This window comes from Tupaia chinensis, unplaced genomic scaffold (assembly GCF_000334495.1).
Source record: "Tupaia chinensis unplaced genomic scaffold, TupChi_1.0 Scaffold000264_1, whole genome shotgun sequence".
NCBI lineage: Eukaryota > Metazoa > Chordata > Mammalia > Scandentia > Tupaiidae > Tupaia > Tupaia belangeri.
Window position 1 is genome coordinate 1,519,398 of NW_006159744.1, and position 18,149 is coordinate 1,537,546.

General features: G+C 39.9%; 1 protein-coding gene across 5 annotated transcripts in view; it reads right to left on the minus strand.

Moving 5' to 3' along the window:
• Positions 1 to 18,149, minus strand: part of LOC102481111 (uncharacterized) — an 86,837-nt gene that overhangs the window by 54,815 nt on the left and 13,873 nt on the right. For 4 of the 5 annotated variants that reach the window (XM_006149484.2, XM_006149487.2, XM_006149488.2 and 1 more), the window contains exons 3-6: positions 16,171 to 16,278; positions 10,790 to 10,874; positions 2,909 to 2,970; positions 1,690 to 1,875 (exon numbers count right to left, since the gene is read on the minus strand). In XM_006149484.2, the coding sequence (XP_006149546.1) occupies positions 1,690 to 1,875; positions 2,909 to 2,970; positions 10,790 to 10,874; positions 16,171 to 16,278 (441 nt within the window). The remainder of the gene's footprint in view (positions 1 to 1,689; positions 1,876 to 2,908; positions 2,971 to 10,789; positions 10,875 to 16,170; positions 16,279 to 18,149) is intronic. The other variant, XM_006149491.2, reaches the window with a different exon arrangement.

Sequence of the window (18,149 nt, forward strand, 5' to 3'; positions counted from 1 at the left end):
GACAGAAAGTGAGAAATCACCCCCCAGGGGGGATGGTCACGCTGCAATCCCTTCTCCTCCATTCTCCTCTCGGGATCTTGGGCACGCACGCACACGCGCCCAGCGTGAGTTTAAGCCACCGGGTCCGGGACTCGAACCACGGTCGACTAAGTGGGAGTCCAGCGACATAGCCATTACACTAACTGCTGGTCCCGAAACTACCTTCTAACACCTCCTAGAAGGATGCTCCTTACCACTCCTTAGCAAGTTATTACAAAAGAAAGATGAGATTATGTAAAAACAGGCTGGTTTGAAAGAGATTAAAAGGACACAATATTTAGAAATCTGGAGCTTCACAAGGTTGAAAACATTTTAACTGGACTTGCACCCCCAAACAGCAAGAAATAAGATTGGTTTTGCTCAGGGCTTTTTTCAAAAGCTTTATACTGATTCAAGTAAGAGAATAAGGCAGTCATTCTCAACTAAGGAAGTTTGGTCCCCAAGGGAACACTTGGCAATGTCATAAGACACTTTTGGTTCTTGAAGCTGAAAGAGTGGAAGTCAGGGATGCTGCTACTTGCCCTGCAATAAAGAATGAACTGTTTAAAGGGTCAGCAGATGGAGTAATGGTTACATTGCTGGATTCCTATAGTCGACCATGGTTCGAGTCCCAGACCCAGAGACTTAAAACTCACGCCAGGTGTGTGTGTGTGTGCACGCTGAAAATCCCAAGAGGAGACTGGAGGAGAAGGGAATGTGGTGTGGCCATCCCCCCCCGGGGGGGGGGGATTTATTATTCTCTGTCTCTCCAGTGAGCATGCATGCCCTGTAGCAAAAATCTCTCTGAAAAAAATGAAAGAGAGAAGCAAAGAAAGAAAGAGAAGAAAAAAAAGAAAGAGAAAGGAAAGAAACAAAAGAATTAAATGGTTTACATTGCCAGCAGTTCTGAGGTTTGGAGACTGAGAAAGCCTGGGTAAAGGTCTGTAGCAAAGATTAGATTAAGTTTGCCTTCCTTCTTGAAAATAAAGGTGAAAGAATTATATTGAGAAAAGAGCTATGAGCACAATTCCTGGAAACAAAAGGACCTGAGTCTAAAGTTTCTAATCTTTTTTATTTACTCCCAAAGCATTCCACAAGATTACTTCAAATTGGCCATGGGATTGTTTTTTCCACAATACCAAAGGTAGCTTCAGACACTGTCAAGTGGTGTTTGTAGCAAAAAGTCAAAGAATTGTTTGAAACTCATCTCAGGCTAAATGATGGTTAGATGGCCATCAAGGTAACGCTGACATAACAGGTATAAAGATAAATATTTCTTTCAAAGATATTTAGAAGACACATAGATTTAAGCATCTTCCTTTGAAGACTATTTTAAAAATTTTTAAATGTACGTTTATGTTTTATTTTAAGAGCTAATGGGTTATACCTACATATTTTGAATGTACGTTAATGTGTTATTTTAAGAGCTAATGGGTTATACCTACATCCTTCATGTTTGCAAGGTCTTATTCTGTATTATAATCTATTTTTTGGCTAGGTTAATGCGACTGTGATGCAGTCATTTCTAAAATTCTTTCTCAGAATGCATAACTACTAATTTAGTGCTTTCCACATCACATTTCTTATTAGAGTTAAAACTTTAGCTAATAGAAGGAAGACGTGTTCATTTAAAATTCATTAGGGCAAAAGCTTTTGGAAAATTACATATACCTTTTCATGATCTTTATTCTCATCACACTGCTCATTTTCATTTGCAATAGACTTGGTGATGGCCCCTCTTAGTATTAAGGTACAAATGTGAGAAGGATTTAGCCTGAGGCCACAGTTCAGATCATAAATGGCTCTTTTGGTTTCTTTGCATGAGTTCCACACGAGCGCTCGAACACAGTATACATCCTGGAAGACATAAAGGTCACTTAAGAATGCTTACTCTTCAGGCTTTTGATGAAAAGAAACCAAAACCAGCGAGAAGAAGACATGAGGCAGCTAGCAAAGCATAGTATTGGGTTGCTGGGAAAGGCATGATGTGTTCTTCTATGCAAAAATGTGTTGACTTTCCTGAAAACCCAGAGCAGTCATTCATTTGCAAGAGCTAAACTTAGACATAACCTAAATCAATCAGTTCCCTCCATCTCAGTATCCTCATGTGCAAAATGAGAGACTAGGAAGAGAAATCTTTCAGGCTTCTCTGGCTATAAAATTACAGTCACCCTCTTTATTCATTGACCTCTTCAGCTTTGCTTGTCTTTCCAGAAGCTGCATACACCATTTGGGGACAAATTGTTAATAATGTTAATGCCACATGTTATAGTCTATTTCACTGAATGTCAAGTTCTTTTTTTAAAGTACATTTTAAAATGCACTTAGCAGAAGTGAATCAGCTATAGGAGAAGGTTGTTGATTATAATACATTTTTAACTTATTTAAGTCTTCCTAAATTTCATTTTTATACTCCAAGATGTACAATTTCCACTGACTTAAAAACCACAGAGGCCAGGCTATGGTGGAGTGGCTAAATATTAGGTTGTCAGTAAAGTCATAACATATTTTTCTGTTTCCCTATGTAAAAATGCATCATGACTATCCCAACCCAGTCTGACACTCTGTGGGGCCGGTCCTAAGTATGTCAGGAAGGCCCATACCCATGATGTGGGACTAGCTAAAGCTGAGTGTTGAACGCAGCATCGAGATCTTATTGGAGGTGCTCTCTGTGTGTGTTTTGCTTATGGAAGTAATAAATAAACTCCTAAACATAGTCAAGGAAATATACAGTAGTGTATATATATATATGTATATATATATATATACACACACAAATAATTATAATATGTAAAAAAGTAACAAGCATAGATGATAAAGGAAAGGATTTTAGGAATAGTGTACCCTTTTCTTTTTGTCATTTATTTAACTATTAAAATGTATCACTTACTGGGTTCAGATTATCCAAAGAAATGGCTTTGTTAGCATCCTTTATTGCTTCTTTCATCTGTCCTAAAGCAACGTAAAGAAAGTTGAGAATAAATATATCTTTCTATAATCTCTCTTTATATTTTATTTCCCGGGATTAAAGTGGATTATAAACAATCTGACCAATATTCACTTATATGGCAAATTCAGAGATGTTTCAATTCACTAAAGAGGTCTTACAATCATGCTAAAATTCCCACAGATTTATAAAGTGAGAAAAAACTTTTTAAAAATGAAAATGCAACATAGAGTGATCTAAAAGCAGTTGATGGTAGGAAGGGAACGTTCACCTCAGAGCAGAGTAGAAGAATTGGCTTTGGACATAGCTTACATTGGATGTAAAGATCAGCAGATAAGAAAGTGCTAAAGGGAATCAGCAGTTAGCATAATGGCTATGTCGCTGGACTCCCACGTAGTCGACCGCGGTTCGCGTCCCGGACCTGGTGGCTTACAACTCACGCCGGGCGCGTGTGCATGCATGCCCAAGATCCCGAGAGGAGAATGGAGGAGAAGGGATTGTGGCATGACCATCCCCCCTGGGGGGGTGATTTCTGGCTTTCTGTCTCTCTGTCTCTCTCTGTCTATCTGGCGAGTGCACGCATCCTATAGCAAAAAAACCTCTCAAAAAAATAAATAAAAAAAGAAAGTGCTAAAGAAAAAAGAAAGTAGACCATGATTTTAGTGGAAAACTAGCTTTAATAGTTCTTTACTTCTTAGGAGTAATAGAAAAAAATTTTAATAGTGGTCAAATAAGTAAGACTTGGATACCACTTTATGAGAAACAATGTAATTGCTTCCCCTTGAAACTTAATATTTTAACTATCTGTAGAGTTGAAACTGCTTCAACTGGAGATGAAAGTGGAGATTAGCAGAGGCTTTTGCTTCCTATGCATTAGTTACCTACTGCTGTGTAACAAATTACTACACTGCGAAGACCCTGGCCAAGGCTGGGTTCTTGTCAGAGGCCAAGTAAGGAAGAATCTTTTTCCCCATTCATCTCAACGTTGGAAGCATTAATTTCTATTTCCTTGTGGCTGTAGTATTTATGGAGGCTTACTTATCTAAAAACAGCAAGAGGAGGGTTAGCCTGTGACCTGGTAGTTAAGATAGTTTGATCCTACATGGCTGACCACTTGGTTTGAGTCCTGGAATCAGTGGCTTGAGAAACATACCAGGTACACACATATGTGTGGTCAAAACTCTGAAAGGAGGGAGAAAATGGAGGAGAACAGATTGTAGTGTGACCATACCCCATAAGAGTAGTTTCCTTGCTTGCTCTCTCTCTCTCTTTCTCTCTCTCTCTCTTCTCTCTCTTTCTCTCTCCTGCAGTGGGCATACATGTCCTCTGGTTAATTGTGGGGAGGGGAGCAAGCAAAGGGAAAAAAGGCAGACAGTGATGTTAGCAAGACAGACTAACATTACATAATACTGTATAATCATATAGCGACATTGCATCACCTTTGCCACATTCCATCAGTTGGAATAAAGCTATAGGCTGTGACAACAGTAAGAAATGGCAATTATTTGGGCCACTTTAGAGTCCTCTGCCCCAGTGCCCCCTCAGGCCAACAATGATTCACATCTCTTCCACACACAAAATCTATTTTCCCTCTCCTAAGATTCTCAAGAGTCTCATTTTATTACAGCATCAGCTCACATTCCAAGCTTTCATCACTAAAATCAGATTCACATGCAGATGAGCCTCCTGGGTGTGCCTATTCACTACCTCTCCCTGGAAACAGCTCCCCTCCACATATGGAGCCGTAAAACTGAAGAGAGAAGTTGTCTGTCCTAAGTAGCCAACATGCAACCGTGGGAGAGGTATAGAACAATAGCTTTAGGCATCCCAATTCACAAGACGAAAAATGGAAAATGAAGAAAAAGTTCCTGGCCAGAAGTCAAATCAACCAGACAAAAGTCGAGAGTTTCTTCATGAAATTTCAAAGGCTGAAAATAATTTTCTACGGCTCTCAGCTCCACCATCTAAGATCTTGGCTCTGCCTTTGAGTCATCCTTCCTTTTGCATAAATGGCAGCATGGTTTTGGGTTTTTGTTTTGTTTTGTTTTGTTTTTCCACCAAGTAGTTTTAGCAGCCTGCTTCCTACCTGGAGGATGTTGGGAGTCCAACAGCCTCCTTTCATTTTGCATTCTCTCTGTTTCTTTCCATTCTAGCTGGAAGTGTTTCTTCTGAAACAATTTTCTCAAAAACTCTGTGGCTCTCCTTTGGATTTCAACAGGGTTCATTCCATTACATAAAGTCACATCTACGGCTCTTTTCTAGTTCTTCTTTCTGTCTGTGGCTCCTGTTGAGATAGCTGAAGAATAACAAACTTAAGGATCCTAGACTCCCTTCGGTTGATTGATGGGCTCTGTAAGGAACATCCTTAATCTCTTGAAAAAGCCCCTCCTACGACTAAGTACTCCTATCTTTTGATCTTTCTGAAGTTTTATCCAAAGGTTGTACAGTCACATCCTCAGCTTTCCTGTAGGCCATGGAGGGTTCATTTTATTATCTTTTGTCATCTGGAGAGGCAAAGACTTTTCAAAATCAAGCCCTAGTTTTTTTGTTTGTCTGTTTCACAGTCTTCTCAATATGACTCTTTTATCTCACATTTTCTCCCATGGAGTCTTCAATAGTTTGCTCGGAAATATCTCTAGCTACAGTTTCTGCTTTCCACATAACTGCTGGAAACAACTTCTCTAACTGCCTATCACATAGCATGAATCTCCTTTCCTTTATTTTTTAATACTTATTCATTTATTTCCATTTGTTGTTGTTGTTATTTAATCTGACTAAAGAGAGAAAGAGAAAAGGAAAGCACGAAAACAAGCTGCCAGGTTCGGGTCTCAAACCTCAGTCATCCATGTGGGAATCCAGTGCCCTTAACCACCATGCCACCTGGCAGCCCCTCCCTTCCTTTATTTATTTTTTTAATAACATGCTCTTTACTTCTTTTTTAAACTCCAGAAGGGTTTTTAAAGTGCAGATCTCTACTAGATTTAAGCAATTTAGGCCTTTATTATCATAATCCTTAAGATATCTCTCCCTTTCACCCACTGACTGGTTTCAGAACCATTACAAATTTTTGGGGGACTCATTACAGAAGTACCACATTTCTAAATACTACAATCTGCAGATGTTTGCTCCTGCTGCATACCAGATCATCACAAACTTAATGGCTTAAAAAATGTTCACCAATATCTTACTGTTTTTGTGAGTCAGTAGTTTGGACATGACTTAGCTAAGTTCTCTTCCTAAAGTTTTAGAAATCTTGGTCCAGCCACTGTGGGGAACAATATGGAGATTCCTCAAAGATCTACAAACAGAAATACCATATGATCCAGCAATCTCACTCTTTGGTATCTACTTAAAGGATTGAAGAATTCTTAATCAAAAAAGTGCTTGCACATCGATGTTTATTGTGGCATTATTCACAATTGCTAAGACATGGAACCAACCCCAATGCCCACAAACAGAGGAATAGATTGAAAAAGCATGGCACATGTACTCTATGGAATATACTCAGCCATAAAAAACAGTAAGACCCTGACTTTTGACAGAAAAATAGATGAATATGGAAGATTTACTGCTGAGTGAAACAAGCCGGGCTATGAAGGAGAGACATTGTATGTCTCCACCTAATATAAACTGAGTGTTCACACTCTATGGCTGAAACTGAATGACTAGAGGGTATAGAAACAGAAATGGTTATAAATACCAGATTCACTGTGGGAAGAGGGTAGGTGAAAGAGAGTCTGAGGAGAAAAATAGAGAGGTAAGGCATTTATGGGACAAAGAAATTATTTATTATGTGTTGAGATAGCATGTATAATATTCTCTTTTTCTTTTTTTATTTTCTTTTTCTTTTTCTTTTTTTTTTTTTTGGGGGGGGGAGAGGTTTTTGCTATAGGGCGTATGCATTTGCCAGAAAGACAGAGAGAGACAGAGAGACAGGAAGCAAGAAATCAAGAAATCACCCCCAAGGGGGAAGATCATGCCTCAATCCCTTCTCCTCCATCCTCCTCCTCTCAGGATCTTGGGCACGCATGTACACACGCCTGGCATGAGTTTAAGCCTCCATGTCCGACATTTGAACTGCAATCAACTACATGGGAGTCCAGCGACATAGCCATTACGCCAACTGCTGGTCTCAATGGGTATAGTATTCTCAACTGTACTGGTGAGAAATGTATACATGTTGGAATATTCACTTTACAAGCTAAGTGACACGTGATTGAATATATAAAAGAAATTGAAATAAAAATATATTTTAAAAAGTTAAAAAATGAAGTTTTTGAAATCTGTTGGCAAGGGCTGCATTTTTATCTGGAGACTCTACTGAAGAGGAATCGCTTCCCAGCTCATGTGGTTGTTGGAAACATTCAGTTTTTTATGGCTGGGGGAGGTATGTCAACTTGCTCTGTCAAAACCAGCAAGGGGCCCAGTCCAGTGGCTCGGGTAGTAGGAAACTGAAGTGCAATACTGAAGCATGGAAGAGGCCCAGGTTTGGATCCCAGGTCTACATAAACACATTGGGCATACCTGTGCACCCTTGCCATCCTGAAGCATAGAAGAGGCCCAGGTTTGGATCCCAGGTCTACTACACATTGGGCATACCTGTGCACCCTTGCCATCCTGGTTGACTGGAAGATTGGAAGGAGGATCACTATATAGCAAGGCCCTGTTGGAGATTCATCTCTCTCTCTCTCTCTCTCTCCATCCCTCTCATGAAAGAGATAAAATTCAACATGAAAAAGGGGGGGAGGGAACAGTAAGAGAAGAGAGGAGTAGATCTGCTGGCAAGATAGAAAATCATATGCTGTAATGTAATCATGGGAATAATATCTCATCACTTTTCCAGTCTGCTGGTTGGAATCAAGTCAGTTTCTGCCCACATATAAGGGGGAAAAGGCTATATGTGAACAGCAGGAGGTAAGGGACCATAGGGCCACCTTGGATTATTCACCCTTTCCCAAAAGTCAATAATCTTCTTCCTTCCTGCTTCCTCACATCCTATTTTCCCTCCAAATCAAAGTATTAGCAATCCCTCAAACTTTTGCATGTCTAAACCTCTGGACATTCCATGTCTTCTCATTGGATTGTTCTTTGGTCCGTGTCCAGCTTTCTATGCATATGTGTGTTGGTTAAGCTTCTTGACACTCAATGGTGGAAGTCAGTCCTGCCCTCAGCACTGCTGCCTGTAAAATGTTGGGTTCTACTTGTATCAAATAATACAGATTCTCTCTACTTAAGGATGAAATATGATACAGGATCTATGTTTCTCTTGTATTTAACTTTATTCTTAAAACTTGGTTCCTGGGGGCCAGCAGGTGGTATAGTGGTTAAGGCACTGGACTCCCATGTGGTTGGCTGTGGTTTGAGTCCCAGACCCAGTGGTTTGAAACTCACACTGGGTGCATGTGTGTGCATACCCAAAATCCTGAGAGGAGAATGGAAGAGAAGGGATTGGCATGGTCATCCTCCTGGGAGTTGATTTCTTACTTTCTCTCTCTCTGTCTCTCTGGCAAGTACACAAGCCCTATAGCAAAAATTTCTCTCAAAATAAAATAAAATTTGGTTTCTGGTTCCAGAACTCAAATGCAGCCTCCACCATATTTGCAGCGTGGTTCCCTTCTCCTTGGCTTTAGAACTACTTATATGAATATTCAGTTACAGATCAAGTTTGAGCCAAGCCTGTTGACTTGCCTCCTTTTCACACTTCTCAATGTTCCCCACTCATGGAAACCAGAGCCATCTCTTCAGATGATCACATTAACTGCACTACACTTCAGGATTCACTAAAACATTTACTCACTCAGCTAACATATCCTGAGTCTGTCTTTGCTCTCTATTATGTGCTTGGATATGCAATGAGGAACAAGACATGGTCTCTATCCGGACTGGCTAACAATCTTAAAATGGTGACAGATAAAAGTAGATCATGGTGGGAATCAGCAGTTAGCGTAATGGCTATGTCACTGGACTCCCACGTAGTCGACCGAGGTTCGTGTCCCAGACCCGGTGGCTTAAAACTCACGCCGGGCGCGTGTGCATGCATGCCCAAGATCCCGAGAGGAGAATGGAGGAGAAGGGATTGCGGCGTGACCATCCCCCCTGGGGGGTGATTTCTCGCTTTCTGTCTCTATGTCTCTCTCTGTCTGTCTGGCGAGCGCACGCGCCCTACAGTGAAAATCTCTCAAAAAAAAAAAAAAAAGTAGATCATGGTCATAGATTGTGTAACATAATATAGAAAACATATTCAAGGGACCAGCAGTTAGCGTAATGGCTATGTTGCTGGACTCCCACGTAGTTGACCACGGTTCAAGTCCTGGACCTGGTGGCTTAAAACTTACGCTGGGCGCATGTGCGCACATGCCCAAGATCCCAAGAGGAGAATGGAGGAAAAGGGATTGCGAGGTGGCCAACCCTGTATAAAAAACCTCTCAAAAAAAAAAAAAAAGTAAAAAAAAGAAAATATATTCAAGAAAAAATATGAAATCATGTGAACGCCTCCTGGACTTAAGGAATTGAAAGCAATTTGTTGTGTTTAAATAGGGAATGAAGTGCATAAATCAGTAAAAAAAAAAAAAAAAAAAAAAAAATTAGTGCTAAAAGAGTTGAAGGTGGGTGACCAGTTGCCAACTTTTAATTTGCAAATTAGATGAAATTTGGGTTTTATTCTCCAAGTAATAAAGAGCCACCAAAGATATTTTTTGGGGGGAGGGGCAGCAGTTAGCGTAATGGCTATGTCCCTGGACTCCCACGTAGCTGACCGCGATTTGAATCCCGGACCCGGTGGCTTAAACTCACGCCGGGCACGTGTGCATGCGTGCCCAAGATCCTAAGAGGAGAACAGAGAAGAAGGGATTGCGGTGTGGCCATCCCCCCTGGGGGGGTGATTTCTCGCTTTCTGTCTCTCTGTCTGTCTGGTGAGCGCACGCTCCCTGTAGCAAAAAAAAAAAAACTCTCCCAAAAAAAGTAAAAAAAAAAAAAAAGATTTCTTTTTTTTGGCATAAAAGTAAACACTGTTTAAATATTTTTGAGGAAAGTCATTCTAAGAAGAAATCTATCAAAAAGTAATATTGTACAATATTCCAGGTTTAGAAATAAGGAACTTAACTCAAGAAGGATTTTAGAGGTTCAGTTGACAGAAGCCTCCTCTTCAGGATGAAGGAGAAAGAGAAATCTGAGTAACTCCAAGGCATTTTTCCTAGGAAAATGCCTGGAAGATGGAAACATGAATCAGGATGGGGAACAAAGAAAAAAAAAGCACGCTTGAAAAGAAAGACTCAGAAATGTAGGATCGTATATGAGATTAGACGTGGTGTCAATGTTTGAGTTCAAGCTCTTTACACCATTTTCTGCTTAACCCACAGAAGTGGATGTCTCTCCAAGATAGGTTTTAGAAGATCTAGAAAGTAAAGGACACAAAGTGATTTTCATTTATCTTCCAAGGGTTGACAGCCTTGTATTTAACTACTTCTCTCTTGGCACACATAGCATAGCTTTCCTAAGTGATGAAAAATTGGTGACCTTTCTCATAAACAGTAATTCTGCTTTTGAAACTCTGGGTGCAGCCGTCTCCCAGAAACAAGATGTTGTCCCAGTGCACTTTTAAGATGCCAGTGCATGAGTCCAGCTGATTGCTTGTGAGTTATGAATGCATAAAAACACTTCAGTCTAGGAAGCACTTACCCCTTTAAAAGCAACAGCTCTTCGTTAACTACGACGTATGTATAATAAGTTCCCTAATGGAAACTTACTTTCATGGAGGAAACAGCTTTATTAGCTGGAAAATGAATACCAGCCCAGCCCAATTCAGAGAGAAATGATGCATCTTACCACATGCTGCATGAGAATATGCCATTCTTGAAAATATTGGTGTGTGAAAGAAAGTCTCATATTTACAACCAACATTACAGCCGTTCTGGAAAGAAAGGGAGAATGGCGTTAATATACTATGAATTTTTAAAACATATTTTTAAGACAGAGTCTTGTTCTGCAGCTATCCTCCTCCCTCAGCCTCCTGAGTAGCTGTGATTACAGGTGAGTGCCACCACAGCCAACTTTCCGGGTGGACAGGGAATCGAACCCAGGCCTCCTGGGTGGCGTCAGCCCACAGGGCACAGCATTGGACCAGTGCATGCCACTGGAAGTGAGCTTTGAAAAATGTTTGTTTGGTTTTGTTTTTTAATTACTGAAGCATTCTAACAGCATTGTGGAATATCTGGAAAAGAAAAGGGAAAACCTGTAAACCCACGGTACCTAACTATAAATTCTTTTATATGTCCCTTTTCAGTCTTCTCAACATAATTGTACAGAGCTTAACAGCTCACATTCTTTTCTTTATTCTTGGTAGTGTACATGCATATACATGAGAGAAAGAGATGAAGGGGAGAGAGAGAGAGAGATGAGGACCCTCCACAGGTGCTGGTCGTGTCACTCTCCCCTTTCTCTAGACTGGCAGATCTTGGGCACGCATGTGCACCCCTGGTGTGTTTCAGGCTGACCATGCAGGGGGTCAGAGCACAGTTACTGTGTGGGATCCAGCTTCTCTTGAGCGGCATGATACCTCTGCACCGCAAAGCCAGCCTGCACGTTTATTTTTTTACTTAAAAAAATCAAATTAAGGTATTTCTATTTTGTTACGCGATGTTCATTGTTAACATTTCTACTATTTACACAATCTTCTATAGTACCAAGTGTATTCCCCCAATTTACCTAGTATGATTTTATTATATTCTATTCCTATATTTTTGCTGTTATAGATAATATCACAATAAACATCTTCTCCAAGAAGGTTTTTCCCTTATTTTAGTTTACTTTTTAGGAATAAATTTCTATAAACTGACTTAGTAGTTAAAATGTTATACTTTTTTTTCTCTTTTCTTTCTTTTTCTTTTTTTTTTTTTTCTGGAGAGATTTTTTGCTATAGGGCATGTGCACTTGCCAGAAAGACAGAGAGACAGAAATCACCCCTGCAGTGGGGACGGCCATGTCACAATCCCTTCTTCTCCATTCTCCTCTTTGGATCTTGAGTACACAAGCATATTCACCCAGTGTGAGTTTCAAGCCACCAGGTCCGGGACTCGAACCACAGTCAACTACATGGAAGTCCAGCAACATAGCCATTACATTATCTGCTAGTTCCTTCCCCCATTTTTTTAAACTATAGGGCATGTATGCTTGCCAGAGAGAGTAAAAATGACAAATCACACTCCCCAGATGGACAGCCATGACGAAACCCCTTCACCTCCATTCTCCTCTCAGGATTTTGGACATACATACACATGTGTCCAGCACGATTTTCAAGCCTCTAGTTTCAGGGCTTGAACCATGGCTGGCCATGTGAGAGTCTAGCACCTTAACCACCATGCCATCTGCTAGCCCCCAATAGATCTTTCTGTGGCTCTTGGTTTATACTGCTGTATTGCTTTTCAGGAGGTTTGCACCAATTTGTCTCCCCACTTGCGAGCTATATAAAAATACCATGTCTCTGACGTCTTCTCAATTGTATTTTTTAAACTAGTTTAAGTGTGATACTCAGTTGTTTTGTCTTAATTTATACTTTGATTACTACAGACATTTTTACTGCTTCCTTAATAGTTCTTCTTTGATGAAATTGTATTTATGTGTTTGCCAAATATATCGGGATACTACTTTTCCCCTTATAACTGAATATACTCTTTAAATGTCATCTTTAACTCTGCTTAAATACTTCCTCTATTGTTTCTTTGGTGATAAAAAAATGTTTTAAATAAATTTAATAGGGCCAGTAGGTAATATAGTAGTTAAGGTGCTGGATTCCTACATGGACAATTGTGGTTCAAATCCCAGACCTAGAGGCTTGAAACAATCCAGGTGTGTGTGCATGCGTGCCCAAAATCCCAGGAGGAGAATAGAGAAGAAGGGATTGTGGCACGGCTGTCCTCCCTGGGGGGTGATTTCTTGCTTTCTCTCCCTCTGTGTCTTCCTGTCTGTCCAGCAAGAGCATCTACCCTATAGCAAAAGTATCTCACAAACAAGCAAACACAAAAAAGAATTCTGTTTAGAAAAAATCCCTCACAATAAATCTAACAATATTTTAATACCATACTGGCATTTGCACAAGTGGGTCTTTATTTTGAATCACCACCCTTATTTGTCCTGACACGGCTCTACAAGATTACTCCTAGGACTTTTGCTATTCCTTTAGGGCTGACTTATGCTATCATCTCAAATGTGTTTCCTACAATTGTAGCAAGTTTTTAAAAAACATGAAAACCCAAGAGGCTATAAAAGGAACTGTACCATCAGCTACATATTAATACAAGTCAATTCACATCATTAGAGATTATAACTTTTAAGTACATTCAAAATGGAAGTCCAGCGACATAGCCATTACACCATCTGCTAGTCCCCTCCCCCCTTTAAATAATTTTGTATATATATCTATACAAAATTATATAAAATAGATATAAATAGATCATTTTGTATCTACTCAATAGATACAAAATTACAAATAAAAGTGCCTTTACTTCCAAAACACAAGTGCATCACACAAAAAAATTTATACTGTAGAAATGGAAAACAAGCACTTAGGTTCACTACCAACTGACTAGTGATATTAATGTCTGTCCATTTGTGTAAATGTGGTGAACACCCATGGGAAACAGCACAACAGCAAAACGAAATGGAGAGATCACAAACGATAGAGTCAAAAGACCCGAGTTCAAATCCTGGCTTTGCCAATTAGCAGTAACTGTGTGAAACGTAACCTGGTTAAGTCACATCTGTTTTCTATCTATAAAATGCAATCGTTTCAGCCACGGTCAGCCTAGGAGCTGTGCATATTTTATCCCATGTCCTTATATCATTTCTGTAAGAATTTTACAGGGAGGACGCCTCTGACCTTTCTAAACAATCACCTCTCACAGTGCACACTTCGTTTTCCTCTCACCCTCCTTCACTGTCCTAGACAGCACATACCGCCTTCTGTTGTACTATTTACCAGCTAATGTATGTGCTTACTGTCTATACCCTCCTACTAGAAAGTAAGCTTGTCGCGGGCAGGAGTTTTCCTTTTTCCCCTGCTGTGTCTACAACACCTAGTAGACCTAATAGCTATTGAGTGAATAAATAAACTATGATACTACTCTTAGCCTACCTAGGTCTCGCATATTTGTACCTTTTATTTTAAAGCTTCTCTTATGGGCAAAATGTATTTGAAGTGACATGGAAAAAATCTCTTTGTTTTTTCATTTGTTGTTTAATTGGGCCATGAGGGAACATTTCTGACTTGGAAAACTTTAGCAATATGCTTGAATTCTTCCTATGCATTTTTGAAACGGTCTCTCTTCTAAGCTAGTGTCAACTCTGTTCTTTCCCATTTATTTTAAATTGAGAGTAAATGGTAACATATCAAGACATTAGGTTATGCATTCAATATAAACTTTGGGCATGGTGCTGAATCTCTGGTAGAATTCTCCAAGGTGGACATTAAAACCCTGGTGAGCATTAATCTATGGAACTAAAAAGGCTTCAAGTCCAGTTTGTACATTATCCTGCCTAAATTCACAAAAATGGGCAGCAAAGTTTGATCGTACAAATCCATGTGAGGAAAAAGAAATGTAAAAGTTATCTTCTTGGGGCCAGCAGGTGGCGCAGTGGTTAAGGCACTGGAATCCCACATGGCTGACCATGGTTCAAGTCCCAGACCCAGCTCTTGCTTTCCCCCTTTCTTTCTCTTTCTCTCTCAGGTGAGCACTATGTGCCCTATAAGAAATGTTTTAAGTAATGATAAATAAAATTAAATAATTATTTTTTTAAAATATAAATTATCTTCTTATGTAGTCAAGTAAAAAAGACAGCTGTGGAAAGAGAGAAAGCTGTCTTTTTCTGGCTCTACCATTTACCAGCTATGTGACTTTTTTTTTCTTTAAGAATTATTTATTTAATTTTATTTATTATTACTGTTTTTTAATTCACTAAATGGTATGTGCACTCAGAGAGAGAGAGAGAGAAAGTGAGAAAGCAAGTCACCAGGTCTAGGATTCAAACTGTGGTCCCCCATGTAAGACCAGCACTTTAACCACCATGCTACCTGTTGGCCCACCTGTGTGACTTTTAATAAAACATTTCATCTCTGTAAGCTTCAGTTTCCATCTTCATATGTGCTAATAATATTTGCCTTGTGAGGCTGTGCGCATTGAATGAGATCGGCATGTGATATACCCAGCACAAAAACTTACACAGTGAGAAGTGAATACAGTAGCTCCCTCCATTCCTGTCACAATGACTTTGAGAGCTGAGGGAGACTCCTAGTCCTGTTTCACCAGCTGCATGACCTTGGGTTTGTTATATGAGTGCTCTATACTTCCACTAGCCAACCTGAAATAAGTTACTGAGTACAATGCCAGTCTTCTCTTGTCATATTGTCGTCTTTGTAAGGACTAAGACAATTCATGTGCAGTGCTTAGCATTCTTCCTGACACATGCTAAGTGCTCAGAAGGAAAGTTTATTAGTGGCACTAATAATAACATTGATGTAAATAAAATTACATTGAAGGGCTAATGTCTCCTAAGCTTGCTCTGTTAGACACAATTTAATGGAAAAGAAAGAAAAGAGAGAAAAATTCTGTTCTTAGTCAGTCTTTCATTTACATATTTGAGAGTGATATAGCTTTAGGAGTTGCAGAAGGCATTATGAATGGTAGTCTTTGTCCTTTCTTCCAAACTTCCAACAATGAGTACATATGACCCTTACAATCAGAAAAACTGATGATCTGGGGCCAGCAGGTGGCATAGTGGTTAAGGTGCTGGACTTCCATGTGGCCAACCATGGTTCAAATCCCCGTCCTGGTGGCTTTAAACTCACACCAGGCGTGTGTGTATTCATGCCCAAAATTTCAAGAGGAGAATGGGGGAGAAGAGAATGTGGCATGACCATTTTCCTGGAGGGTGATCTCTCACTTTCTCTCTCTCTGTCTCTTCAGTGAACATATGCTCTATAGCAAAAACCTCTTAAAAAAATGTTCATTTGAAACATGAAACATAAGACAGCACAAAATATTCAGAAAAATGGTTTACAGTTCTGTCTGGTATGAAGCAAGCAATGTTAATTTTTCTGGGCTGGGCTGTTTTTTGTATTTTACAATGACGTATGTATATCCCGTATAGTCACTGGAACCAACTGACAACTTGAACATTATCGAATATCCTGAGCAACAGCGTCCTAGTTTTACCTTTGGTATGGAGGCAATCGCCGCAGCGTTTTCTAATTGCTGTATGGCTTTCCTGTGGAGATTCAGGTTTTGGAGAGCTACTGCTAAGTGAAAATGACTCTCATAAAGCTGAAAGATAAAAATGGTGTCAGCATACATAGGGTTTTGCATTGTGGGTTTTTTTGTTTCTCAGTAGTAAGCTTTTGGCTAGGTTTAAACTATAAAACAAGTGTTTTCTGACCACTTTAATAATACCACTGATGGAGTCGAGTAAGTTGTTGTGGTCTCCCCAGAGCCATTGAGAACAGACCAAGACACAGGCTCTGGTCTGGGAAGATATGATTCTATGGTTATGTCCCATAAAGGCCTAAATATGAGATAGCCTGAAACGCTCTCTAGTCTGAGAGTTCAGTAGTTTGAAATAGCAGGCACAGTTATTTTATGTTGCAAGCTAGCTCACAGTTCCCTCTAGAAACAATGACGCATACTTCTACAGGTTCCTGGATACTATAAAATTTTTCATCAGTCAGTTTACCTTCTTAACCATGTAGAGTACATTTCCTGGCTCCTGAATAAAAAGACACATTAACAGTCAAAAGGGCAAGCAGCATAGGTAGAAAAATCCAGATTTAACTCCAACAACTTGTCTTTTAGTGATAGGCTAAACTCCACAAAATTATAGAGAAGTCTGTTCTTAAAATCCCAACCATTATCATTCCTGTTATTTTCCAATGTTACAAGTTATGCAGCACAATTTTAAAGTCTTTAAAGAATAATGCATTTTCAGGAAAGACATATATTTCAATCTGATACTGCTAATTCCAAATATGCCTCTTATTTCATCTCAAAGAAGCATTCAAGCACTGGAAGCACTAAACTAAAGAAATCAGACACAGCTCAATGTTCAGAGTCAGCAAAGCAATTCTAAAAATCTCTTCACTCAGGACCAGCAGGAGATGTGGTGGTTAAGGTGCTGGACTCCCACATGGCAGACGTTGGTTCAAGCCCCAGACCTGGTGGCTTGAACCAGGACCAGCAGGAGATGTGGTGGTTAAGGTGCTGGACTCCCACATGGTAGACGTTGGTTCAAACCCCAGACCTGGTGGCTTGAACACACACACACACACACTCACCCATACATGCTGGGCATGTGTGTGTGCCTTCCCAGAATCCCAACAGGAGAATGACAAAGAAGGGATTGCAGTGTGGCCATCCAATCCATCCCGGGGAGTAATCTCCTTATGTAGGATGATTTCTGATTGCCCCTTTTGCTGTCTCTGTCTCCCTCAGACTAGTCCTCACATCCTATGGATCTAGCATCTCCTCCATGACGTGGTTCTGGATCCGCTACTCCAGAAACATGGAAGTCAGAAGAGAGCGTAAGATACATCCCAGTGAGCAAGGGCCTGGCTTCAAGTCGGACTCCAGGCTCATCTCAGAATGTTTCTACAGTGGGAGTTGATCGACTACTCTGAGCTCTAGTTTCCCCACAAATAAAATAAAATGAACCAGGGGGAACTCACCAGTTTCTCATTTCTAATGTTCTGTGGTTCTCTTCCTTGGCTAGTGAATAAATCCTGCAAGGTTTCTGGGGTTTGGCCAAGAAACACTTGGAGATACAATAATAATATACTCTTTCTACTTACAAATAGACAAAAGGAAACCAGAAATGAAACTAAATAAAATTTTTTAAATAAGACAAAAGAAAATCTAGTACTATCTACAGACAATAGGACACAGAAATGAAACTAAATAAAATTTTAAAAATAAGACAAAAGAAAATCTAGTACTATCTACTGCCATATATACTTAATACTCCTTATAATTTCAATAACCACCTTTTCCACAAATCTAATTGTTCTACCACCCTCTACTCTTCTCTGCAGGACCTGTTTATTGCGTGCTCATCTTTCGGGAATGTTTCTCCTGGGTGGGATCTTAGCTCTCCTTCCATTCTCTTCCTCCTCCGTGACTGCCTCTTTCTGACGTTAGCATCACTT